Raw genomic sequence first — 27,298 nt, 5'->3', positions numbered from 1 at the left:
CAATAAACACAACAGGAATAAGGTCAATTTCAACACAGGGAGCATCAGAACCTTCATATTTTCACAATTTCCTCACCAAATTGTGCCTAGTCTGCATCAGTTTATGGTGGTCTTTCTATCAACCAAAACACAAATAAGAAACAAAGCCACAGGGACAAAATATACTGGAATACACTGCAGGGAAGCTGCAGAGCATTCGGGATCACTTTCTCACACCATTTACTCTTCTGTCCTCTTTTTGCCTGGTTTCAGGCATAAAATCTCACCTGGAACATTGTGATTTCTTTCTGACATCAGGTTGGTTTTGTACCTTCCATTAAGGAAAGTAAGCTGCTGAATAACGCACGTGTCACCTGTATGCAAATGATTTTTATCTAACCTTGTATTTAAATAACTCAGACATACTTCTGCTTATGTTTAAAACTTCCTCTACATTTACAGCATATCACACTTAACTTTGTTTTGAAATGGTTTCTAGGAAACCTAACTATATATATGTATGCATATACTGGAATGTGTGGCACTGCCCATGAAATGCTACCACAAAGAATCATTAATACTACCAACCATTATAGCAGTAACGGCTGGTAGTATAAATGAGCAGTAATTATTATTCATGTTTTATATCTGTTCTTCCTTATGGAAACATGCACATACTCTGCATATTCCTCTCTTATTTGATTGGGCAACCACATAAAAATCAACACTCAGCAAAGAAAATAACACTTTTTTTTATGTTTGTGTCATATCTTCCAGAGATACAAAAATGTACAAAACATATATTGCAAGCACAGTGCCCTGTGATTGCATAAGACAGAACGAACATGCTCAAAATCAGCGAATTGTCTCATAGATTTACAGTATTGGGTTTGTGCCCTGTGGCTTTTTCCCTGCCAAGACACATGTGACCTGATGAAGCAAAAGCCGGCAAGATCCGTAAAGGGAGAAAGACTATGTGCCTCCGTCAGCGTGTTAACCGTGAGCGCCACCAGTCTCACAACCATTTCTCTCTTTGCCCTCTCTTAGAGCTTCATCATTGTTTATAACAACACGCTGGTCAGTACCAGGCTCTGTTTGAGCTGGAGTCTCATTAGTGAGGGTGTTTTCGTCATCCTGAGTATCAGAATCAGCGTCTTTGGACTGTGCGTCTCCTGTGACATCACTTGTGCGATTAACAGGTATTTGAGTGGGAATGTTATGTTCAGGTGGCTTCAGGTGAGTTTGTAGAGTGTCAGTAGAGCTGCTGGAGTCTGACATGTCCTCCTTGGCTGTATCGAAGGACTCCGTGAAAATGCTCTCAGTGTACGACTGACTGGCGATGGTATCTGTCTCAGAGCCAGACACATCCACTGAGTCAGGAAGATAGTTATGGTAGGTTTTCCCATTAGCACCTAATCTAAGATTAGCGTCTGTGCATCTGTTGTCTGATTTCACGTGCATCCTACGAGTTCTTGGAGCCAAGTCATCTTCACTCGTCACACTTTCAGGTATAGAATAAAAAGAGGAGCTCGACTTAACCAAATTTTCTGTATATCCCACGTCAGCATCCAAGTTCCTTTCCATATTTTGGACGGCCTCTCTATCTGCATCATCTTTGTTTTCCTGTCCAACAGCAGTGCCTTCCAATCCAGCCAAAACTCTCTTCAGACTCTGGGCTCTGTCTCTGTAAACTTGGCACAGCTCAGCATCGGGCATGTGGTTGCCATGGATCTCGGCCAGCTTCATGTACACCACATACAGAGCCTCAGGGTTAGCTTGGTCCTCAAGTGCTGCTGCCAGAGCCAGCTGGAAGTAGCCCACTGCATCAAAAGCATCCTGTAGAGCGAGCACGCAGAACAGAGGTCAGAGCTGGTCTTGTCAAAATCAAACACATAATTTCCACATTTGAAGGTTACATCGCCACGAGATGAACCTGAAAGCGATACTGTTTCTCAGCCAATGATTAAAACATGAGCAGGTCATTTTGACATATAGAAAGATAAAGCTTACATTTGCCATCAGCTTTGGACAGTGAAATCGATCATCGCCAACAGAAGAAGTAATTTCTCGAAAGTTCATTTTAATACAGAAAAACAAGAAGATTTTTAATACTGCCACTAAATCATTGGTTAAAGTGTAAAACAAATTACAGTGTGAGCATGTGTGTTTCTCTTAACAGAGTAATATTAAATATGCCTGAGTCAGAACACACTCTTATTATATTTTCCTTTCTGGGATGATTTTTTCCATTTCTTTCTGAGAACGCTGACTTCAGCGAGATGAGGGAGAAAATAAGGGGCGGTGCGGTCGCTTCCCCACACAGGATCATTTTAGGAATGTGCTCTCTCTATCTTTCCCAATGCAACACTGTAACTGTGTCCCTTGTACCTTGAGTTTGTGTAGAGTGAAGTTTCCCAGCCTGCAGTAGACCTTGGTGTAGTAGCGAGCCTCCATGGGGTGCTGTAGGACAGGCGGACTCAGTGACAGCGACTTCAGGTAGTAGTTTTCTGCCATCTCATACTGCTCCAGACTGTAGTAAATTGTAGCTAATCGATGGTAAGCACTCCTCTCATTCACACTCACTCCTAAAGCAAAAAAAAGTCAATGTTTTTTTATAAAGTATCTTGCCAAGTACAAATACCACACTGTACCTGGATTGAGAGGATTATTACAGACATGAGGCTCAGGCACGGCTCAACTTTGTACCTGTTTTGCTGGCGACCTGGACAGCCAGTGTTGCGTACTGCAGAGCCTCCTCGTGCTCCTTTTCATTCATCAGCAGGTCTGTGAGTTTACTTAACAATCGAAACTCTGAGTGGATGTCATCGATGCTCCTCGCAAACGGCAGACTCCCATCCTGAAAGCAAATATAAGTAATTTTACTGAGAATCCAAACTTTCTACAGTTTGTTATTGAAAAAAACAAAACAAAACAAAAAAAAAAAAACAAAACAGTACACTTGAAGTATCCTTTTACCCTGTAGAACGGCAGAGAAGCCATCCGGTTCCTGTGACCTTTGAAGTAAACATCTCCTGCCTCCTCATAGATGCTCATGGCAAAGTGAGGGTCATTCATCCTTAAGGCTGTCTTTACTGCTGCCTGAAAAACAAACAAGCAAACAAAACAAATACGACAAGACACAAGTAATCAAATGTTGTCATTTGATCTTATTTTATTTTATACTTCATAAGTAAAAACATTAACTGCTTAGTAAGGGAACTGTTTGCTGCTCAGGAATGTGGAATATCGACATTCCAGGAATACCAGATTTATGAAACAACAAAAGGCACTGAAAGGAAAAAGTTCCCTCTACTACTGTACACACACCAACACTCCTCACCTGTAAATACATGTCAGCCAACTCATCCTCATAAACGAGATAATAAATGCGTCCGACCTGTAGCCAGGTCTCAGACTCTTCCTCCTTCTTTCCCAGATCGATAGAAATTCTCAAGCTTTGTTTGGTGTAGTCGAGAGATTTACGAGATGACCTGCACAGAATGCACGATTAAAAACCATAAAATCTAAGACACAAATGTTAGGTTACAGATAGAGACAGAATCATAGAAATGAGACGCAAATCTTCACCTCTCATCGTTGAGTGTGAGGTAGAGGCTACTGAGCTTTTCCAGATACTCCCCCTCCAGTCTCTTATCCTTCAGTTCTCTGGACACTGACACACAGTGCTCATAGTAGACAATGCTCTGACCATAAAGCAGCATGTCAGCATACAGTCGGCTCAGCACCTTGGCCACCACCATCTGACCTATGAAAAATTCAGATCAACATAACCAGCTAATCATACTGGTCATATTTTGATTCCTTTTTTATATTCTATTTATAGTTACGTAATACCTGTGGGCTTAATGGACAGACTACCTGCTTGAATTTTAATACAAAGTCCTCTGTTTACATGCAGTTAGTAGTTAGTGTGCACGAATACATGAACCTAAATGCATGCTTGAAGGTGCCATTTTCAGTGGAGGTACATTACAGCAAGTTTCATGGATGAACTTGTACTTACTGTGCAGGTTTTTGGCATGTAGTGCAATTAGTAACCCAATTTCATAGCATGCCCTGATGTCCTGACTCCGCCCCCTGTCTTTGTAGCTACGCCCCAGCCACAGGTAGGTTTGAACGTGCTCCTCATCTGTCGGGCTTTCCCAGAGATCCCAAAAAAGGCACATGGATCTAAAATAAAGAGAAAATAAGATTATATCAAAACTAAATAATCCTATAGACGCTAGATTTGTTTGATCTGTCAAAACTTAACTGTGGCAGATTTTTCAAAAAATGTCAAAGATCTGACCTGACCAGGAAGCGTTCTGCAATCAAAGACGCCCCCGCGTCCAGTGCCAGACACCCCAGGTTGGCAAGTGCCAGGGCCTGATTCCTTTGGTTTCCATTTTCTCTGGAGATTACCAAGGCAGAGTGGAGGTGCCATCCTGCCTCTGGGATGCGACCCTGACGCCTCAGACACAAAGCCAGCAGGTTATGGATCACACCTCGCTGAGTGGGACTGTCTGTTCCCTGCAGAAAGATGCGAAGGCACGTATTACCCATGACATTCATGTTTGTTTAGACATTATTCACTGCGAGTGTGTCATTCTTCACCAGTTCATCACTGGTCACTGTACCTGTAGTGATGTGAGCAGTGGTTGTAGAACACTCTGGGCCTTCTCAGCCTGGCCTGTCAACACCAGCAACCACCCAAGCAACACAGATGCCTCAAATCCCTCCTCCTCATTGATGTGGCCTCCTTTCTCCACAGCTCGTTGAGCACAGTGCAGTGCTTTATCAAGAGCGCCGTACTGCTGGTAAACTGAGGCCAAGCCCAAACACAGGTCCCTTTGGATCTTCATGTCATCCTCGCGCTCGGCTATTGCCAGAGTCTGCTGCAGGTAAACTACGATCTGAGCAGGGAGCAGTGAGGTTCCTTCCTTCCAGCAGGGGTTCAAACGAACAGAGTTCCTGATAAATAATTCAATCCTCTGAAAGACATTGTAGAGAGTGTGGTCCTGTCTCGAATCCAGGCTCAGCGAGGCAAGTGCTAAGTAAGGCATGTATTTGCAGTGATAGAGCCAGCTGAGGAGCCAGTTGAGATCCAAAGGAGCTATCGGTTGCCCGTCGGCGGCAGACAGAGTCAGCGAAAGAAACTGGAGCCGCTCGACAAAAGGAAGAGCGTCATCGCTCTTCTTGAGTAGCAGGAAGAGGGTGGACATGAGGTAGCAGATACGAGCCTCCAGGTGCTTGTCCACCATCACCACCGATCTCCTCAGGAGCACCTTGAGCAGTTCGACTTCATCGGTCGATGTGAAGGAACGACAGGGGAGGCATAGGAGCAGGGCGCTGGCCTTCTCCAGAGTCTGGGGCAGCTTGTCAGTCATGCGTTGCTTCAGGTAAATAGCAGTGAGGTTTGTGAAGAGGGCAACCAGGAGCTGAACATCAGAGAAGCTGTCGACACTGACGCTCAGAGCTTCCTCGTAGTATACACGTGCCTGGGGAGAAAAGATTGTACACTGGTGTAGATCGAAAACAAATATGTTCCACCAAGTAAAACTGCAGCAAAATTCGGTGTTTCAAACCTATTTTCATTTAAAAGGTGCGACAAATAATTTGTGCACTTCATTTTATCTCTCTCCACACTGCAAAAAGCATCATTATTATTATTACAATATTATGTAAATGGTCATGTGTGGTGTCTTGTTACAGGCTAACTTGCCTTGAAATCTCTGTTTAGAAAACACTAAAGTATGTAATCATACAGCCTACAAAGCACACTTATGGTAAATGCAAATGAAAAAAAAAACAAAAACATGCCTGTGAGAACTTTAGCTTCCTGGCACATAGTCTCCCCAGGAGAAAGCATGCCCGCCGATGCGCCCAGTGCATTCCCATTCTCTTGGCACACTCTCTGACACTCTCAAGGTGACCTGACAGCTCGTCCTCAGTCTTGCCGCTGAAAGTCACCCACAGGAAGGAATACTGCAGGTCATACAGGGGCAAGAAAGCATCCTGGGGGTAAAAAACAACAAACAAAGGGTTTTAGAGTTATTTTAGGCATTAACCGAGTTAACAGGAGGGCAAATGTCCTAATGAAAGTCAGACACAGGAAGCTCAACATGGCTAAGAAAGAAAGACTTGAGTAATGTAATAAATGAGGCAGACCTGGAAGTGTTCCTGGTTGAGTAGAGTCAGTGTAGGGTCACTGCTCTCTGACTCCTCCCCATCCCAGCTGTTCTCTTCCAAGAAAAGAGGAGGATCTTCCTGGAACTCGTCCAGTTCTCTGAATGTGTCATCCAGGGTGAAGGATAGGCGCTCTCCCTCTCGTGGCAGAGGGTTGAGAGAGTGACAGAGGGACAGATGAGGAGAGGAGCGAGAGAGCGATTGGCGAGGGGACGACTGGTGGGTGGGTGTGACTCCACTTCTCTCTGACATGATGCTTTGACGAGCGCTCGTAAGGCCTTTAAGATCTGTAAAGACGACAGGTATAATCATAAATCCTTTCTCAAGCTGCTCAAAGGCATCAGCATCGTAAACGTCTGGTTTCTTCTTAAAAAGTCATTACCATGTTTTGGCCGACTCCTAATGTACATGAAGTCGGTTTCATCCAGCCTATCTGGAAACACACAAGGTAAATCAATTCAGCATTGATTTTCCAGCTGGAAGCACAGATGGAAACTATCTTTCCCAGAATAAATTACAAATACCGCCGCTATTTAGGAAACAAACATGACTTGTATTTCAGTTATGCCTCGATGACACGATCCCTCCCTTTTCCCCTAGCTAATTAAAAGTGCAACATTTCTCAGCGAGCCCAGTCATTCCTTTACCTAGCCTGTAAACGGAGCTGATGTCAGTCGAGAAAAGCCTTTCCAGCAGGCCGCTGTCGCTCAGCTCAGAACTGCAAGGGTTAACCTGAGCAAGGCTGGCTTTCTCCTCCTCGGTTAGAAAGACCAATTGTCCATCTCTGTGTAACGGAAACAAAGGCAGCATTATGATTATCCAGGCCTCATCACCTGATCCGCCCTGTCCAGACTGTGAATCCTCGAAATAGGATTTCATAAAAGATTAGCAGAAGACTGTAAACAAGACATAAGGAATGTAGATGGTATTGCGATAAAGTGATTTTCAGGTGAAGCGTGAAACATGTTACAATGAGACCAGCTAGTTTAAGCCACTGCCTGGATTTACAAAAAAAAAAAGAAAAAAAAAAAGACTTTCTTACAAGGGTGCAGTATTGAGAGGCTTGACGTGAGCTATTTGAACAAAGCCGCGGCATCCAGTTGAAGTGTGTCGTCCTATGAAAACACCCAGGCTTCGGAGCAACAGACCCTGGATCTCCACAACGTCACCTTGGCTGAGCGGGAGCTCATCTGGTCCCACTGGGCTGTAGTCAGCTACTGCCACACAGGAGCCAGTCACTGAGGCATTTAATGAGGTGAAGGGCAAAAGAAACAACACTTTTAAGCACACTGATTAGGAATTTGAGGGTATATCAGTTAGTTACGCAGTTACATTTCAACAGGCACTGTGGTTACAGTATGCTGTATGTGATAGCAAAGCTTTACCGATAGGATGCTCAAATGGTTCCCTTTCTGTTTGTGAGCATCCAGCATAGACTGGGTACTTCTTCAGGAACCACCTGACCAAACAGGAAGTATAATTTAACAAATACTGTACTCCACATAGGTGAAGTGGTCAATTTGAGGAACAGATAGCAACTTACTGATAGAACGGGTAGGGCAGGGGCTGCATGGCAGTGACGGGCACCATGCCATGGTTTCCTGTGGTGAGCAAGGTGCCCTCCCACATGTCGTCCTGCCCCGTGTCCCTCACCACCAAGAGGTCATTCTTTTGGAACGACAGCTGCTCCTCATCCTCGTCATTGTCGGCTCTGGTGAACAGCGCCTTAGCAAAGCAGGATCCTGGAAGGAGACTGATTTTTAGTAGAGAGAATCAGCTTCGCTATTCCCCCGCCCGAAACACAAAGAAACACAAAACCCGTCTTTAGTCATTGCTTATGATGCTGGTAAACGTTACTGCACTTAAGTTCAAAATCAGCAAAATTGCCAGAGTTGCCGCGCCCTCATTCAGTCACTGGGAAAAGATGGATGTTTTATAACCTGGCCCATTAAGTTAATGTAATTTTCACCACTATTTGCCAGCATTGCAGTCCTATTATGCATTCCCATGATGCATTTTGCCTGAAGGATATGTTCAAGAGAAAGAAGGGATGTCTGTGCCGCCCCGGCAGGAGGGAATCGATACACATTCATGGAGGAGAACAGCACAGTAAGTTGTACTTCATGTCGTTGTCTAATGCATTCAAACAGCAGATCAAATTTGGGATTTTGGTTTAACAGTAACTCTATAAACCTGATATGAATAAAAGTGTGATTATAATGTTGACTTGATTAAAAGTGTATCGTAGTTTCTAAATTAGTTTCCGCACAGCACAAAAGTGCTTCCACTACATATGAGGTGGGTCTGTTCTACAATTTTACTTAAGCTATGTGAGGCAACCTGTTCATTCAAGTCTTAATTGGGGTCACAAAGAAATGGATTAAAAATAATGGGATCAAATCACAGTGAACTCAGTTAACATCCTATAATTAACTACTTAAGTTCAAGCTTACTCTGACAATGACTCATTTGACTTTATCTTTCTTTTTTAAATCTCATTATGAATCAATAGATTAACATTTTGAAATACAGGCAGCAGCTTTAGAGTCTAAAGTATAGACTTCGGATCACTGATTTACTGACAGGATCTCATTTCTATTTACAGATGCTTAACCTTTTCCCTCCACATGTTATCCCTGTGCAATGCCAGGCCTGATAAAACAAACCCTTACATTTCAGTGACATGAATTACTGCGCTTACAACACTACTGACCTTCCTGGAGTAAAAGTCCAAGGTACAGTGTGGCCAGATGTTCCTCATCCACCGTCACACTGATCTGCAAGTCATTGAGCAGCTCTGGGTCCAACCAGAATGACGGATCGCAGAGGAAGTTTTCCAAGCAACGAGCCACATAGCCTGGGCAAGAGCACATGCAACACCAGATGAAATACTACTGCTTATACTCATGCCAACCAGTACTATTACTGTGATGATGGCACAACAAAGACGAAAAAGAGAGAATACAGACATTGAAATGTCATCCAGAAGGTTGCTTATTAGTCCTACCTAGTGCAAGGTATGTTGAAAACTTCCAGATTTCCTCTACAGTTTTGAATGTGAGTACAAAGCTATCCTTCTCAGCGTGGACAGAGACCAGACGTGCAGACAAGTCCTGCAGAAACAAAGTCTCACGTTACAGTAAAAAGTCATTAAGCCATCTCTATAAAGTGCACATTACATGTACAGTATATAATACTGCGTAATATGAAATCATTATATGGTAAAAACATACTACTTTTTCATTATTATATCAGACAGTTTAGAAGTGTAGGGAAGCTTGTGTGTCGTCTTCATCATAGGGACTCACTTTGAAGAGCTGTATGACGTCCTGGCTGTTGCTCTCCACCACTCGGAGTCGTGTGCGTAGCGCCTCCTGGAGGGTCCGGTCAGAATCTGCACTGGAACGCCGTCGTCCGGTGAACAGTAGCACGATTTCTAGCAAGAGGACAAAATGCGCTCTGGGGTTATCAACACTGAGTTCAAATTGGTTATAGCAGTGAAATATGAGGAATATAAAGAATTAGCCTTTTCTACTTCACTTATATTGTACTCAAAGTGCTTTATATAACATGTTTCCTTCACCCATTCACGCACATTCGCATTGTGATGAATGCACTGGAACACTTAAGGTTCAGTATCTTGCCCCAAAATACTTTACAGCACAGATTGGAGCAGCCAGGAATCAAACCACCAACCTTCCAGTTAGTACATCACCCACTCTACCTGAGCTACAGCTAACCAGGAATAAATATGGAGGGCATTTTAAATCCTTTTGTTCCACTATTCAGAGTATCTCCAAAAAAGTAAAACATAAAACCGAAACCGGAATAAAAACACATCATTTTCATCAAAAAAAAAAAAAAAAAAAAAAGCAAGATTTTGTCAAATATTTTCTCTGAGAGCTTATATTTCAGGAAGATGCTTTGTGAGCACAATGTGATTCCTCAGAGGAATAACAAAGCTATTAGGCCTTTTACTGGACACTCAGTGTGGCCATTTAAATCCATTTGAGAGGAAGAACCTGAGGGAAAATGATGGATGAAGTTAAAATGCTGAGTGAGTAAAACATTAGCAGACGGGGAATGTTGTTCATCAGTATGCATAAATATAATATGCATGGGAAACGATCCTGTGTATGAAATTAGTTTAGCAAAGCTTATACGAAAGCAGGTTTTCCAGTAATAAGGCAAAACAATCCAGGCAAATAATTCGAGTAAAAGCGCCACAAAGTGTACCTGAAGAGAATTTGTCTCCCAGTGACACGGTACTTCCTCTAAGGAAGGCCTCCTTCCTCTTCTTCCAGTAACTGTCAGGCTCCACCGTACCTTCACCTGATATTACTATTGCAACATCCTCCTCTTCACCAGCACCTGAAAGAGGAAATAAAGTCATGAAACAGTTCCTGAATATAGTTTAGATCTTAAAATTTAAACAAGAAGAAAATGAGGAGAGGAAACTCAGCGTACTTTTGGTTAAGGCAGTGTTTCCTAAACAGCATTTTCACATTTGAGGTGTAATCGAGACGTGGATGTTGTATGTGGAAACTATTTTATCAAAACAGACAACACAAGGGCTTTAAGAGTAGATTGCTACTGCAATGCATGTTCCAGACTGGCATGGAGATTAAACTGGGAATGTTACCAGATGACACAAGATAGCAATCGCTCTTTGCTATTTACAAAAACAACACGCTGCAGTCTGTATTTGAACAGGATGAACTCATGAATTTAAAAGTAGTTTCTAGACTTTCTTTCTAATATATCCACAAAAATCCACAGTAGTCCGTCAACTGACACCACCCATCCTATCTTCCAGAGCCGGATGTTGTAAGAAATGTTTGTTTGTCAAGTTTTTCATTTTATGCTCAGTTTAAACTCATTTGCTACATACTTTAGTAGATTACAGCTTTAGACATATCACCAATTACTCTAGCACTTTTTCTGTGCCAGCCATTTAAGTAAACAGGATCTTAATCATTTCTAAACCTGCAGCAAGCTGAATGCACACGCTTTTTTTTTTTTTTTCAGGAAAGTTGATACGGGCTGTCCCTGGTTTGTTCCATTGTGCAGGGAGGATATCCCAAACACTTCCTCTGCTTGAACACGGCGCAAGCAGCACCGCTCCTTCTCACATGAATGCTGATGACTTATTTGTACTCTAAACTAATCGGGCACTTAATAATGTTATGATTTCAAACTGATTCCAAACATCCGGCTGTTTGGTGCAACATAGCTAACACACCTTGAGTCATGATGTCATTTCCTGGGAAGTGTTCATTAGCTCCACCGAGAGTATATGGCGGTTCCCTCCATAGAGCATCCAGTTCGGCAGGAGAGATATCTGGAAAAAGAAAAGCAATGACAATACTGAAAAAATTGAATTGTGTCTATGATCCTAAGCAATACAGCGTTAAATATCACAACAGTAATAGTCTAAAAATTTGGGGATACATGCATAATGTATTTTCTTTGATCCACCACTCCTGCATCTACTGGTTAATACAAAGCTACAGCCAGCAGTCACTTAGCAATTAGCTAACCTATCTTTAAAATAAATAAATAAATCAAACAAATGTTGCTTATCAGTACCCCAAATCTCATTACGATCCTCATTAATCACCTTTTTGAATACTTATAAGGTAGACCATTTCCTGGCAGGAAGTGTTAAAAAGTAACCAGCAAAGAATCCAGGAAGTTATTTTATTCATATCAAGGTTCACTAAGGAGGGTTTGCAAACTCAACAAAACAAAAATATATGAGTTGAGTTTAATATTTGCTTTTAGTCCTTTAATATATTTTTAGTCTTTAAGTCAAGATCCTCCTGGGTGTAGCTTTACCTTACAGATGGAAGAGAAGAATCTTCTGGTTTTTTTAAACAAATATGTTTCTGGGTGGGGAGAGTGCTGACATCACTTAGGGAGACGGAGGCATACTTGAGCTTTTTCGTTAGTTTGAGGAGTTGTTAAGGGTATACACGGACGTTAAACACACACAGGCCGAGCACGGACACACAACTGCACTGACATCATTAAGACCTCCAGGCTTACTCATACACACACACTCAGCTCCTCTGCCCCTGACTCCTCAGAGCACACATTTATGTCACCGTGGTCACAACATCAGACGCGATTTAAATTTTAAAAAGGAAAAAAAAAACTGTAATAATTCAGATTAGAATTCCACTTTTTACATGTGTTGTCAGTGCAGAACCACAAAAGAACATCATTATCTTGATGCAAAGCATTCACAAAACAATGGGAGCACACAATTTAGTAACACAGTATGCAACATGACATTATGCCTAAGAGGACAAAAGCCTATTCTTTCCATTCTACAACATGGAGGACAGTTAGCACCACTGGGACTGCTTGAGTCAACACAAGCAAAGTCATGCAGTCACAGTGCAGAAACACACCATGCCTCCCCCCTTTTTATTTGTTTTTGTTTTTTTTTACCTTCTTGGCTAAGTGTATTACCCATGTTGTATACTGATTACTGCTCCTGCCTATATGACTGTAGCAGTTGCTCATGGCAGCAGAGCACAGAGAACGGAGTGGGACCGACCTGTGAATGAGGAGAGGCACAGTTTGATGAGCGGTCCGCAACAGGAGGAGCTGAGGAGAGGTCTGCAGCAACAAGACGCCATCTGGCCCAGGAGTCGGCAGCTCCCAGAGATCAATGCCATCCCATCAGTTCCTCTCAGTCTCTTTAACAACAACAACTCCCTCTCTTCCTCTCTACTGGACAATTCCCGGCTCCCTTCCTATTTCTGTACTCTCCTTCCTGCCCTGCTCAGTCTGTCTTCCCACCAGTTAGGATCTGTCTCTAATGTCCCCCCCCCAGTATTAATTTCTCCTTCTTCTCTATCTGTCTGCTTCTCTTTCTAATATTTCTGTGTCTTGCTGTCTCCATCTTCCCCCTCCCACCAGTCTTGCTCTCTCTCTCCAGTAACTGCCCAGCCAGTCAGTGAATGCACAAAGCACTCTCTGCGATTGGTATGAGTGTGTAGGGGTTGGGGGGGCAGGCCTCAGTGATAGCGTTCTTATGTGTTGTGTGTGTCAGTGAAAATATGCACAGAATGTGTGTCACATAGACAATGTGTGTGTGTGTGTGTGCGCGTTTGTTGCTGGGATAACGTATTGCTGATACACAGTAAGGTGATTCCATAGAGGGACAGGCTGCAAGGTCAGTGCTAAGTGGGGGTAAGAGTTTCCTGGTGACACAGGTTGAAGATCAGTTCATCTCCAACACAGAGTTTAACCCAACTCAGCTTTCTACCATCAGATGGCAAAGTGATATGACAAGAGCACCACAGAAAAGCCTCTTTCTACAGTGTGAGGTCACTGAGAAAAAAAAAGGCTGAATGCTGAAAATAGAGATGGCGTGGTGAGAAGATCGTGATAGACGCCATTGTTCTCACTTATGAGACACCCCTGATAATTAAGCGCATCAAAGGGAGGGGAAAATTAGAATAATTGACCTTAGGCGACCCATTACCATCAGAGAGGGACACGGTAAATAATACAACAATGGCTCCATTGAGAATGTGAAATTCTCTCCATTCTTAAAACATATATAAAAAACACAGTTACCCATACTATGATTTTCTCTTCAACATGCAGAGTATAGACAGAAGTAGTTATAATTGACAGTGTTTATGTCAATTATAACTGCTAAACATAAAAGCTTAATGGTAACTAATCACTTTCCTATTTTTAATCTCTCTCATCCATTTTCTTAACCACTTATCCAATTCAGGGGCAGACACGGCTGGGGCCTATGTTGGCAGTCCATCACAGGGCTAATACAAAGAAACAGACAACTATTGACAGTCCCATTCACAACCAATTTAGAATCACCAGATCACCTAAATATGCACGTCTCTGGACTGTGGTATGAGGCCAGTGTGCTCAGAGTCAAACCCGACTGATATAATATGTTTAAGATCAATAATGATAAGATTGAATCCTGATATATCAGGGTTTGTTTGTTTTTTTGCTCGTTCAGACACTGAAGCATACATTTCCCTAACATTTGTTACCTGTAGTTACCCACTAACGTTCTGCACGACTCTACTCAGATCAGCTGTTATTGGTTTTTTGTGGCGTTCCAAATGTGTGTTCCCAAAAGGAAACTTGCAGAGTGCCTTCTGGTGGAAAAACTATGCAACGTGAACACTCTTAAAATTGTTGATTATTATAAAATATTATTTATAAGCTGTTATAAATGCCGGTATTGTTAGAAAGCCAATACCAGCTGATAATATTTACCCGTCAATAAATGGGTCAGGCTCTACCAGAACAAATCACACAGGGACATGGAGAAGATGCAGATTCCACACAGATCAACCACAGCTGACCAGTCGATCTGGTCAGCTGTGGTTGATCACTGTGTATTATCAGATAGGAGGTAGAGAAGTCTTTACAGGGACTTTACATTAATTTAAAAATTACTGAAACTGAAATACTACAGTAGGTTTTACAGCAAAGGGTGTTTCCCACAAAATCAATGTGCACATATCTATACTTATCTATTCCAACACTTTAAATGGAAAGTGAATAAAACTACCAAAAAGTGTTGAATTGATGACACAAACATCACATGCCGTAAAAATAAGCTTATATGGAGAGTAAACCTGAGTAGAATTATGCATTTTGTTTTTGTACCCGAACAGTATCCAAGTTAAACTTTGAAAACGTATCTGATGACTGCCGGCAGACACAGCAAATTGCAGATTACGCCGTTAACCGAGATGGAGGGGCCAATTGATGTAATGAGGTGATAGAAACAGCTGATGCCTTACACGCCTCGTGTCAGCTACCATCAGATGCAATCACTGATGTTGGAAAACAAGTGCTTCCGCAAAATTAGGCGATGCAGAGGCCTGATATTCTTGTCTGTAACTGGTCTCCTCTTCTTCATGACTGAATCTGCGTGCCTGGTGAGACAGAAAGCTGTAAACAAGCAGGAGCCATAGCAGGGAATATCCTGACGCTCTCTGTACAGCCCTGCTTGTTTGCCATTGTTCAACAAATATCCAATCTAATAAACGCAGACTGGTCTCCAAGCTCATATGTGCAGTCACATGCACAGGCCGTTGTTAGCATCAAAAGCTAACAGCAGCTGTCTCCATAAAACCATAGATACTATCAATAAAAAAGGTAATTTGATTATACAAGTCACGTAAATCCTCTTTACCAAACACCTTTAGATAAAACTATTGTTTCCTCTAAGCGGCAGTGTTCCAAACCCTTCTTCTGAGTGAGGCTGTCACAACACTTCACTAAAGTCTCTTATAAACAATGCTTGATTGCTGACTTGTTAAGCCTCAGACACATCATGCATTGCTTGTAATAACAGGGGCTGTTGTAACTAATGACCACATACCTTAAACAACCTCCCAGTCTCCACACAGTCTGAAGCCACAGCCACAGCCTGGTACACTATTGTGACACTCTGTGGGCCATGACAATAACATCTAGCATAATGAGAGACATATGGTGTGATCAGCTGTGTGTGTGGCTGCGTCCAACTGCATGACTATGCAGGAGATGTTTGAGGTGAGGTGTCTCTGGGTGTACAACGTAGGCTGGTAGACGGCAAACATGTGGGAGAGGAGTTAGCAGAGAGAAATGTGAGACAGGGGTTATGAGCTCTAAGTTTAGACTATAACCCCCTGTTAACTCACTCACATGTCTGTGTGTCTGGGACGGAGAGAGCTCCCTGCAGGGAGATTCCCACAGTTACACAGAGACATTTGGATCCCTTAAACACACACTGTGGTGGATCACTGCAAAATGTGGTGGATAATTTCCACAGTTCATTACAGTCTGATTCTAAGAAGCCTTTGGATTGCCGCTTAATTGAGTTTTCTGACCTTTTGGAAGAATCTGTAACTATTTACTGTCAAACGATTAGTGAAACCGAGGAACTGAAATCACTACTTGGCAGCCACTGCTCATTCAAACGTTCAGAAAACTGTTTACCGTTTTCACTAGAGACTGACAACAGCCTCATGGTACAAAGTACAGCAGCGACTGCCCAACGGAATAAAGTTTATAACACCACGAAACTTAAAGATCAGCTAAAAGCACATTCTTACCTCTCTGTTGGTGCCAGCTCTGTCTTTTCAGTTCATTCCTGGTGTGCGTGGCAGAACATATCTAATGAATGTACCGTGAGCGGTAACCGGTGAGCTGCGCGTCATGACAGCGGCTCAGTGTGCTGTCAATCTCCGCGGGTGAAAGCAAAGGAAACAGCGGAAAAAGTGTGGAAGTGAGTGAGAATGTGGGTGTATGCGTGGGTTTGTGTGCGTGCCTGTCGCTTCAAAGGCGATCCGAAACAGCGTGCCACTGACCGAGGAAGTTTTTTCCCCTGTAACTCCTCCTACATTTACTTTGGGGCAGTCGTAGGGCCTCCTTTTCTCTCTCTCTCTCTGTTTCTTCCCCTCTCTCACCCTCATGCATAAAAAAACTTCCTCTTTCTGTCAGAATCTGGAAACAGGATCCCACAGAGGACTAAACCGAAAAGAGGTCAGGTTATAAATATATCCTCAATCTATCTTCTCAAAACTATTCAAACCTGTTGCACGATTACAACATTCTTCGTAGTTAGAGTACCAGATGCACAATAATAAATACTTTCTCTCTTCCCATTCTACAACACCAGTCTCACCAGCTTGTCTTGCTGCACCACTAATGATGTCAGACGTTTAGATGACTGAGTAATCACCTGCTTTGTTTTGGGGTTTTTTTTTTCTCTCTTTGTATTGTTCAGCACATACCTGACAAATCACTCATCTTCATTACAAAGCTCCTGTTTTTTTCACAGGCCTGCTCAACAAGTCCACTGAATGTGGGAAATGTCCAGAGTGATGCCTGGAAGTGTGAAATATTTATCCTGGCGTGCTGCATGACACTACAAAAACAAAACAAAACAAAAAGGCACAGCAGTGACCTCTTGTCATTCTCTTTCTGGGCTATGTATCTCTGTTATGCATATCTGTGTGTGCAGTGATAATAAACGCCAAGCCGGCAGTGCTTTGGTCTGCCATTTTTTTTTCCTGTTTCTTTTGCGTGCTTAGTTAAATATAAACTCTGGAACTGATTGTGTAGCCCCAAGTACACCACCACTAAGTCACCCTGAACACACAACATCGTCCCTGTGGTGCTCATGTGATCGTGCAACTGGCTATGCAAGGCTGGAGGACACAGACCATTTATTTTGCTCTGCTTCCAATAGTCTGAGAGTGTTGGAGGGGAGGGGGTGAAAGGATTAAATATCAGCAAATTACAAATAGCCAGGAATAAGTAGAAACAAGCAAGCACAGCGTTGCAGGATGAATAGTAAAACACGGAGTGGGTATGTGCACTTTCCCCTTGCCATGTGAGTGGACAAAGGGCAAGGATTGTGAGATTTAGTGAAGAATGCAGCACACTGCTGATCAGTGCTACTGATAGTGGACACATGGCCACGGTGCGAATGACAAACAAAAGACACATTATATCCAACTGATAAACAAATGAATGATAAGGCCAAAAACAACACACACACACACACACACACACACACACACACACACACAAACAGTTTTGCAACACATTAGTAGTGCAACTAAATGATGTGTCTGTCATGAGTTATTTGTGCTGACTGTGGTTGTTTTCCACTGCTTGGCATACTTAAAGAAACAGTTTCCATTTGAAAGAACAGAGTGATGTCAGCAGTGGATGTTTGGCTTTACTGGCAGTTATGGAGGGCACTGGCGCCTTTACATATACCGACCGCACTGTGTTGACCCAGCGGCCTCCTGCCCCGCTGCCTTCAGTGCACAGGAAAGTCAGTTTCCTGTTTTTCTGCCCCATCAGTTTGGAGAACAAAAGTACAATACTGGATTGACACAGGAGCATGATCAGCAGCCAGCACAAGTCCGTCCTGCACACCATCCAGTTATATATTGTCACATTTACACAGTAATGAAGATAAGGATGCTTCACGTCAGTACATCCTATTAACAGACGTCACAGTCAGTACTAACCCAAGTTAGTCCAGCACAGACGGCTGTAAACATACTGTGTGATACTATTAATAAACTAAGACATGCAGAATAAGGTAATGGTTTGAACTGAATGGACAGTGAAATGGTTTCCAAATAAATATGTCAGTGAGATTTATGCTACGTTTTTACAAAGCTCCCAGATGAAACTAAGAGGCAACGATAAAACTGTGAGGCGAAAATAAGATCATCTTGTAAAGAAAGAACATCTTGTAAAATCGGTGAGCTCCAGAACCAGAAGAGGTGAGACTGTGCAGCACAGAGAGAGCAAGAAAGCCAGGCGCCTTTTACATCCCGCCATTGTCCAGCTTCCTAAGGGCTCCAGAACCAGGGCTTCCTCAGGACACAGGGACAAGGTTAATAAAAACAGCACACACACACACACACACACACACACACACACACACACACACACACACACACACACACACACACATTTCACAGCACATAAGCTGACAGAGCAATGAGTTCACCACCTTACAATCTGTACCAAATACTAAAAGTATTAGGAGTTCATCAAGATTAAATGCACTGTGATTAATCAGTTGCAACTTAACTTTGCAAGTGTTTTAAATGAGGGGTGTAGAACTCATTTTACATCCTGGGCCACCCGCGTGTACAGCCAGATCAGTGAAAGTGCCCTTTCTGTCATTGAGAAGAAATAAAATATTGAATCCATGAGATGTTTCTCCACTTTTTCTACATGATAAGGAAACGCTGTTGTAGTAACGTCTTGATGTTTCCCCAAATCTTATAAACAGTACATTTGCATAATGACTGAAACCAGCCCAGTGAAGGAACAATGGGCTGGGAGGTCAGTTCCTTAATCATAATTATGCAAATTCTCATGACCATTGATCAACAACCACTGACCAAAGACCACTGATCAATGGCCATGAGTACCATTCACAGAGAGTTGGGGAATGGCTGCAATCACAGCATTGTAAGATGGCGAAAGATGTACCCTTAGGCCCCCTCCTCGATTCAGAGACGGTCTTTCCCTTTTCACGTAAATGGCCTCCTTGCCTCCACGCTCAAACCAGCGTTCCTCCCTGTCAGGATGTGTACATCCTCATCATTGAAAGAGTGTCCACTGGCCTGTAGGTGTAAATAGACTGCAGAGTCCTGGCCTGACGAGGTAGCTCTTCTGTGTTGTGCCATCCACTTCGCCAGAGGTTGTTTGGTTTCCCCGATGTATAAATCCTGGCAATCCTCCTGGCACTTAACAGCGTACACTATGTTACTCTGTTTGTGTCGGGGGATCCGATCCTTGGGGTGGACCAATTTTTGGCGCAGCGTGTTTTGGGGTTTAAAAGCCACAGAGACCTGATGTTTAGAAAAAATGCGTCTCAACTTCTCCGATACTCCTGACACATATGGGATCACTACAGGTTTTATCTTGGGCAGTGGTTGTCCTTCTCTCCTTCAGTGTATTGTCTTCCACAACTGGTCTTGCAAAGATTGTACTGCTGGAAGTCCAGGGGTATACAGAGTCATGACTCTGAGGCACAGGGGTGCTAGATGAATCCTAGCAAAATGACATGAAGATCCCAAAAAATATCGACTTTTAATTTTTTCTGAAAACAAAGTTTTTAAATTATATAAGTTATAGTGATAACTACAGGGACAAACAACCCTACACCATGTGAGAAATTATCCCACTATCGGGATGGTTGTCACAAAGTATCAGTATCATTAATGTTTCGTTTTTGTTAAAATTAATTGCAAAATAGAAAACTGTAAAAACAAAATGAACACACACACGCACACAAAAGACATTTCTATAACTCACAGTGAAAAAACAGGAATTGTTTTTTAATTATTTCATTGTTTATCTGGCGTAGTATGAATGGGGATTTCTTTATCTGCAGGAAAAGCTGTAAAACTTATTAAAATACATTTAAAAGTGCAAAATTTATGCTCTCCTCGCCTGTTTTCGAAGATATCCATTGGGCAGGATTGACTCTGCAAGGCCGATTCTTGCTCCCAGGCCTTGTGTTTAACATCCCATTCCATACCTTTAGAAATCTGACAGCAGATATTTTATCTTCTGTCTCCCTAACCGAAATAAATATCGAGTTTTCTTTATCACAGCGTTTTATCTTCAAGTTTAATAAACCACTTGTTATTTATGTAATAGTTAATCCCTTAAATTGGCCTTTTAGCGAACTTCAATTGTTTCCTTATGGCTACTGGCTCATACCATGGGAAACAGCGGATGGGTGTTTCACGCGAGCTCTAAGATTGAAATCTTTCCACGTTGATGCCAGCGGACCTGGTGAAGAAATATCACTGAGCCATAAAGGCAGGGCAGCTTTTAATCTCGTGGCAGAACTAGCTAATGCCTTTCAAGGCAATTGCTGTGAGGTTGAAAACAGGTGAATTCATGAGATGTTTCAATACATATTAACAGGTGAAAACCGTGGAAACAAATCGCTCCACAGTTTCTAAATTAACATGGCCTCAGCAGCAGGTTCACCGTAAATAATCCAATTAATTTATTTGCTTACGTCGATTTTCCAGAAGAGGGCGGTGTCATATCAGTTTTAGCAACAAGCCCAGCCCAGCACTGCTAAAACAACAAAGTGGTTTTATGAACGCTCTCGACCTTCTCTAAATAATTTTGTTTTAAATATTACATGCATCTCTTGAAAAGTGACAAATGTGTTCCGGCCCAGTTTCAATTCAAGATGGCTTTGCAAATGAATCTAAAATTCTCATCTTTCTGTCAGTCTTCCTTTGCTTTGGAAATCGACTTAAAAGGAAGGACTCGTGAACACGTATCACTTATTGCAGAGTGATGTAGGGTATAGTATCCCCAAAGCGCTCACAGCAGCCCAGAGTGACGTCGTTAACCTAGGATAGAAAAAAGAGCGCAGTCAAGTTGGGCTCAGAAACCCGGAGCAGTACCGGAAATGACTTTACTTTCATAAAAAATCAGTTTTGAGTAACCATAAAGCTTGAGCTTTCAGAAATCGTCAGTGACACTTTCATATATATATGTAAATGTTATATATATATATATATATATATATATATATATATATATATATATATATATATATATATATATATATATATATATATATATATATATATATATGAATGTAGTTATGATATTCAGCCTAAAGTCTAATATTATTCGAGAAAGGACTGAGCTTGTGGGAAAAAGTTACGTTACAATTACAAAAGTATTACTTCTTTTTTATGTGGGCTTAACATTTTAGTTCAAGTCACGTACTTAATACATTGAAGACACAGTAATAACGTACAGTTGGGAATGGGAATGTTTTGTAGCCAGGTTCTGGTTTAATGCAGGTTTTGCTTTAATGGTGCATTGAATTAGCTACCACTTAAATAGATATTTCAAATCAAAATCTAAATTAAATAATAACTTAGTGTTAGCTTATTATAAAAATATATATGATCAAAGACTGTTATCGCTGAAACATCGATTTAGGTTGAAGTTGTCAGCGTTTATCAATGATATTCGAGGTGCATGCATGTCTTTTGTAGGCTAATATTTTAATTTCAGATATACCAAAATCCTTGTTTTTCCTTTCTTTTCACGCAACGTTCACATGCTAACACGCAAACGTGTTTGCTTTATTTTGAAAACCTCAAACGGAAAAATATATAGGGAGGCTGTGTTTACAGCGCGTGAAAGGCGCACGATGACACGCCAGGGGAGCGCGGCGGAGCTGGGATCAGCCGGCAGCGAAAATGTGAAGGTGGAATCCGTGTGAGCAGCATTGTGTGTTGTCACTGGCGTCTTTGGGGAAAAAAGAAAAAAGAAGAAGAAGAAAGAAAATAATAATAATAAAGGCAGCCGACGTTCACACAGCAAGAGAGGGAGTTTTATTTGGATGTTGTAGCTGAGTACGGGTATTATCCTACCTTCTGTTTCTTTTTTCTTATATTTTTATACCCCTCTATGCCCACCTTCTTCTTCTGAGAAATTGACTGGAAGCAGTGCTGCTGGGAGTGAGAAGCATCATTTGCGTTTAGAGGATTATTATTATTAATTTTATTATTATCAATAATATTATTTCAAAATTGCGAAGGAGTAAAACTGCCGAAACTGAGGAATTCCTCGTGCTTTATGGGATTATTTTCTGACGAAGCCGCTTTGTTTTGGATAACAACCGATTTTGGGCATCATGAGTTCCAGTGGTAAGTGAATGTGCGCTCCACCTCTCCACTTGAAGCGCAGGGACGATTTATGTAGGTGAGAGCCGAGAGAAGTGCCATAGAACAATAGTAGTCTAGACTATGTCACGTTTGCTCAATTATTTATTATAAATAATAAACATTTTAAAATAAGGATGACTTGCAATTTAATGTAATAAAAATAGGAAATTGGCATTTTTGCATTAAGGAAAAACAAAACAAAACACAAAAACATACAAACACACACACACACACACACACACACACACCAGTGTGACTGTGGGTGCCAAGTCCTTATAATAGACTTGGAGCAGGTTTAGAGATTAGAGCTAAGTATATCTCGAGGTCAGAGTGGCATTTGCCCTGAGTTCATCCAATGAGGAGCATTTTTGAAATTCTTCATCCACATAACAGTTGTTTTCTGGGGCCTTCACTCGCTTCTTTCACTTCCTGTCTTTCATCTTCTTCTCTCCCTCCTCATCCTCCTTCCCATCACTCTTGAGGGAACACCCAAGCCTCCAGCTGTTGCTTCTTCTTCTTTTTAAAAATCCACCTGCTCCTTACTGACACATTCCTCACAGGATCAGTAAGGCCTTTGGTTGAAAGTTCCTAAGCTGAGCGTTTGGGACTTTAGTTGTGCATCTGTCAGCCTCGGGGGCTCCTGTCATATTTACCTCAGAATGGCTCTGGGACAGCCATGATGCTAAGCTGACCTTGTATCACCTGACTCTGACCCTGATCCTCTGTCAGCTGAATCAGGGCTTTCCCCGTAGGGCTTGTAGGGTAATGTGTATTTGTTTTGTTTACAAGTCAGACCGCATGTGGATCTCAAGGTTAACTTTAAAAGAAAATTCCACCACCACCCCACCCCACCCCACTCCACTCCACCCCCGCCCCTTAGCTGTCAGTAAGGCCTCTTGAAGTTGATGTGCACCAGGTGCTCCGTGAACTGATGGTGTCAGGCGCTTCCTGTCCACCCTCTGGTATTACTGCCTGTCATTGTGTGGCACTACATTATTCATCCAGTGCTCTTAACTCTGTGGCACAGAGTCTTGCCTGACAGCCCGGTGTCTTTGCCATTCGTGCCAGGAGTGATGTGGCAGCTTCTTGTGGTCTGAGTAAATGACTATAATTCCTTTGTTAAGCTTCAGAATGCTTTTCTCAGCTGACACAGAAGGAGGGGGAGGAGCACACGCGGCCAACATGTGAAGAGCTGTCCAAAAGCTCCCGTGAGTTAATAGCGTGAGCTCCTACAGGTTTACACACAAACACGCGCAGAAACAACATGTCAACATGTGGTGTTTGATGTGTCAGAATTTAAAAGTGTTTGTTTGTGTGTGTGTTTGTGTGTGTTAGCGATGACACAGCAGGCAGATGGTGGTGTGACATGTGTCTCTACTCTGGCTTTAGGCATCGAAACAAAGCAAACACGAACATGTCCTCTTCTCTCCTCTCCTTCAGTCAGTCAAACGTGTTTCCTTCTGCTTTCAACACTTTTAAGGTTTAGACATGAACGGGCCTGTTAGGCTGTGCTGTGTGCAGTTGTTCCGCTGCACTGGGTGTTATCAACGCACATAGAGTAATTACACACAGCTCTGATAGTCTGTCTTCATCTTCTGGTCCTTCTGTCTGTCATGGTCACCAGTTTTTTGTACGTGCGTGAGTGTGTCTGGTCTGGTCTGGTCTTATTTTCCATGTGGCTGACAGACGGTGCAGTACCCTGGGCACGGGAGGTACATTTCTTGCAGAAGGAGCCTTATTTTTCAATAATTAGATATAGAGAAAGTATGTGGGTAGCTATGATGACAGATTCTGAGTTGTTTTTGCAGAATTGGCTCCAGACAGTTAGTGTGTTTCAGGGAGTGATAAAACACATGTTGATCAATATACTGATCATCGAGCTCAAGGACCTGAGGGGATCTGCAGAGCAATACATCACAGGCAGCTCTGACACGTCTCCTCCTTGCTCTCTGTCTTTATATAGAGAAAAATTCTAAGGCTATTCAACAAAGTGCATTCAGAAGACTGTAGCTGCATAGTGCAGCATATGGGGACTGTAAAAATGTTTCCTCTTTGGCTGTCTTAACTTAAAAAAAAGTTGTATTGTGTCTCATGAAAAATAACACATATGGTTTAAATGTTACAGCAGCAGTTTCCAATATGTTGACCATTTGGATTTATTATTTAGTCTTGTGCAAATGCTTTGAAAATACAGCAAAGTCACAAACAAAAACCAAAGAGACTTGTTGGAATGAAACCTGAACCTCTCTAAACTGCCGAAACATTATTGCTAGCTCCTACGTGCTCTGCTGGCTTTCCTCCTACGGTCATGTACTGGTTTGTCAGTGCAGTGCTGCCACATGATTTAGGTAACTCAGAATAACAAAGAATGGAAATGACTGCAGAAGCCAGCCCGTACTTACAGATGCTCCTTCCAGCTATTTCAGCTAGTGTCAGGCCAATATCTGATAATGATGTTGCTGCTCTTCTGGTCACGTGGAAATGAAATTTGATGCAAATATTCATGTTCCCATACATTATATTCTAATGACTAGCTTGTGCCACCATGAGGTCAAAGGTGGACCTGTAGTGCTAAAACACCAAATACCTGCCTAATGAGCATCAGCTGTACTGTCTAACGAATGCTTGTTGGAAAATGCTAGCATAATAAATTAAGAGGAGAGTGATATAGATGTCTGCTGGAACTTCATCTTTCAGGGATTTGCTTGAGATGTGCATCCTAAAGTGCAGAATCAAGCAAACAGATCTGATTAGATCAAGAAAATCTGAGAAAAAAAATCTGCTTTAAACACAATTTGATTTGCGTTAGCTTTAGCTAAATTTTACCTTTAGTTATATAACAAGTTGCTTATTTACAGCTTCAATATGAAATAAAATAGAATACGAAACAGGCAATCAGTGAAAGATGACTTTACAGATGAGCAGCTCATTTGACACTTGAGGGCCATCCATAAATGACCTGCTGCCAGATGCTATCCTTATTGGGCCCAGGAACACTAAGGTAATTAATAATTATGTTAATTAGGATAATTAATTGATTTATTACTACATTAATTAATATTTTTTGTTTATTTTGCTGTTTTATTTACTGTTCATTGTTTTCCTGGTTTTATGGGTAGCATCTACTGGAGCAGGGCTAGTGAAGGAGGAGAAGAGCCGTGTCATGTGGTGAACAGTCCAAACCAGAGCCAAATGCTATTTTCCCTCTCGATACAAAATGCCTTATTATAATAACACAGAGAACAAAGATGCACAGATGCAAACACAGATGCTGGTATAGACTGATGAATATTCATATGCAGTAATCACATACAACTGGTGTGTTTTTCTTACAGGCCGACATTAAAATCGAGCACATGTTTTTTGTTGTTAATTTGCAGCGGAGGCCATTGTTGCTGCTTATAGGTGAGGTTTTTTTCTTTTTCATTTCTTTCTTTACAGTATTAAAAGCCACTTTCAAATCATAATAATAACATTTAGCATTTGTTTTATCTTAAACTGTAAGTGCTCTGTTCATTTCATTGGACAGTTTAATCAGTAGACTCTTTTGAGCCAGACCGCTGTTCTGTCCTCAAGGATGCCGTCTCCACGACCTTGGCTTCTGGTAGGACTGAGTGATTATTCAGATTGTCAGTAGCGACCTGACCCTTCTCACTCTGTGGAGCAGCAGGATGTTTGTGATACAATTGGACACTACCATTGCTCTGATAAATGCTTCTACCCAAAGGGGATATAAAGACAGGGGAAGGGGGAAGGCATGGAAAAACATGACCACTGGCCTCTTTAGATCACAGACACGGAAGATATGATGTTGCTTTGTTGTGAAATTATATATCAGAATTACAAAAGCATTGCTTATGATTTATGTGGTGTTGCACTCACAAGTTGATTAACTGTTAAGATTATTATCAGATAACAAACTTTTTTGATCATCTGACAGATGTTTCCTTGCTGTGCAATCTTTGAACATTAGAGAAACCAAGACATTCTTCAAATCTTTGTTTATGGGCCTTTTTGTCCAAAGTTTGGTCTTCAACAAGTGAAATGCATGGCTGACTTGGCAATTCAGGAAAATTCCACTTCTTTGCTTTAATAAACAGCTTTGGCTCTATGGTTTGGATCATTGTTCATCTGTATTATGAGACGTCGCCCAATCAATTTGACTGCATTTAGCTGGATTTAAGAAGATGTCTCTGAATACCTCAGAATTCTTTTGACTGCTTCTGTCCTGTGTCACATCATCAATAAACACTAGTGTCCCAGTGCCATTGGCAGCCATGTACACCCAAGCCATGGCACTGCCATCACCATGTTTTAGAGATAATATGATATGCTTTGGATCAGGAGCTGTTCCACGTCTTTTCCATGCTTTTTTCTTGTCATCATTCTGGTAGAGGTTGGTCTTGGTCTGGTCCAAAGAATGTTATTTCTAGAATTGTGCTGGCTTTTTTATATGCTTTTTTAGCAACGTCCATCTAGCTTTTCTATCCTTGAGGCTTATGAGTGGCTTGCATCTTGCAGTGAACCCCTCCTGTATTTACTTTCTTGCAGTCTTGAATTTATGGCGGACTTGGATATCGATACACCTCTCTTAATTTGTAAAATATGTGTACACACACACACACACACACACACACACACACACACACACACACACACACACACACACACACACACACGTAGAAAAACATTTAGTATACACATCCAGAAATGCATATACTATTATATATTGTACATATATTTATTAGTTTCAGATGTAGCCATTCTTGTATTTTGCTTGTTTACATTATTGTATTTTGCACAACTCTGTTGCTTGTGAAGCTCGCACACAAGAATTTCACTCACATGTGCTGTACCAATGTACCTGCACATGTGATGTGACAATAAAA

The 27,298-nt window shown here is 41.8% G+C and overlaps 2 protein-coding genes across 14 annotated transcripts in view; one reads left to right on the top strand and one right to left on the bottom strand.

Moving 5' to 3' along the window:
• Nucleotides 1–715: 715 nt before the first annotated feature.
• Nucleotides 716–16,527, bottom strand: sh3tc2 (SH3 domain and tetratricopeptide repeats 2). Of its 3 annotated transcripts, none has more exons than XM_026189063.2 (22): nt 16,269–16,527; nt 11,408–11,506; nt 10,402–10,536; nt 9,474–9,601; nt 9,173–9,278; nt 8,879–9,022; nt 7,709–7,907; nt 7,551–7,624; nt 7,208–7,403; nt 6,813–6,949; nt 6,548–6,598; nt 6,148–6,452; nt 5,800–5,994; nt 4,617–5,477; nt 4,289–4,509; nt 4,004–4,170; nt 3,568–3,745; nt 3,320–3,470; nt 2,956–3,078; nt 2,686–2,836; nt 2,368–2,564; nt 716–1,815 (listed from the first exon to the last, which is right to left on the bottom strand). In XM_026189063.2, exons 2-22 carry the CDS (start codon nt 11,415–11,417, stop codon nt 973–975), a joined length of 4,572 nt encoding a protein of 1,523 aa, XP_026044848.2. In that variant the 5' UTR covers nt 11,418–11,506; nt 16,269–16,527; the 3' UTR covers nt 716–972. The 3 variants fall into 3 exon arrangements, with proteins under 3 accessions (XP_026044848.2, XP_026044859.2, XP_026044818.2); XM_026189074.2 differs by lacking the exon at nt 16,269–16,527 and adding an exon at nt 15,554–15,571; XM_026189033.2 differs by lacking the exon at nt 16,269–16,527 and adding an exon at nt 12,731–13,094.
• Nucleotides 16,528–21,860: 5,333 nt separating this feature from the next.
• ablim3 (actin binding LIM protein family, member 3) overlaps nt 21,861–27,298 on the top strand; it is a 45,843-nt gene continuing 40,405 nt past the window's right edge. For 2 of the 11 annotated variants that reach the window (XM_026188990.2, XM_080306509.1), the window contains exon 1: nt 21,861–22,391. In XM_026188990.2, coding sequence (XP_026044775.1) covers nt 22,379–22,391 — 13 coding nt within the window. In that variant the 5' untranslated portion in view covers nt 21,861–22,378. Of the gene's footprint in view, nt 22,392–25,466; nt 25,815–27,298 lie in introns of those variants that run through there. The other 9 variants (XM_080306526.1, XM_080306521.1, XM_080306501.1 and 6 more) reach the window with 6 other exon arrangements.

Source organism: Astatotilapia calliptera, chromosome 2 (assembly GCF_964374335.1).
Source record: "Astatotilapia calliptera chromosome 2, fAstCal68.1, whole genome shotgun sequence".
Classification (NCBI taxonomy): domain Eukaryota; kingdom Metazoa; phylum Chordata; class Actinopteri; order Cichliformes; family Cichlidae; genus Astatotilapia; species Astatotilapia calliptera.
Note: the sequence above shows the minus strand (reverse complement) of the source record. Positions and strands in the feature narration are given on the sequence as shown.

Coding starts and splice junctions, on each gene's coding strand:
- sh3tc2 (XM_026189033.2), bottom strand. CDS start 12,851: ATGGCATTGATCTCTGGGAGCTGCCGACTCCTGGGCCAGATGGCGTCT. Junction 11,507..12,730: donor GTGCCTCTCCTCATTCACAG/GTCGGTCCCACT, acceptor TTCTTTTTCCAG/ATATCTCTCCTGCCGAACTG. Junction 6,599..6,812: donor CAGCTCCGTTTACAGGCTAG/GTAAAGGAATGA, acceptor GTGTGTTTCCAG/ATAGGCTGGATGAAACCGAC.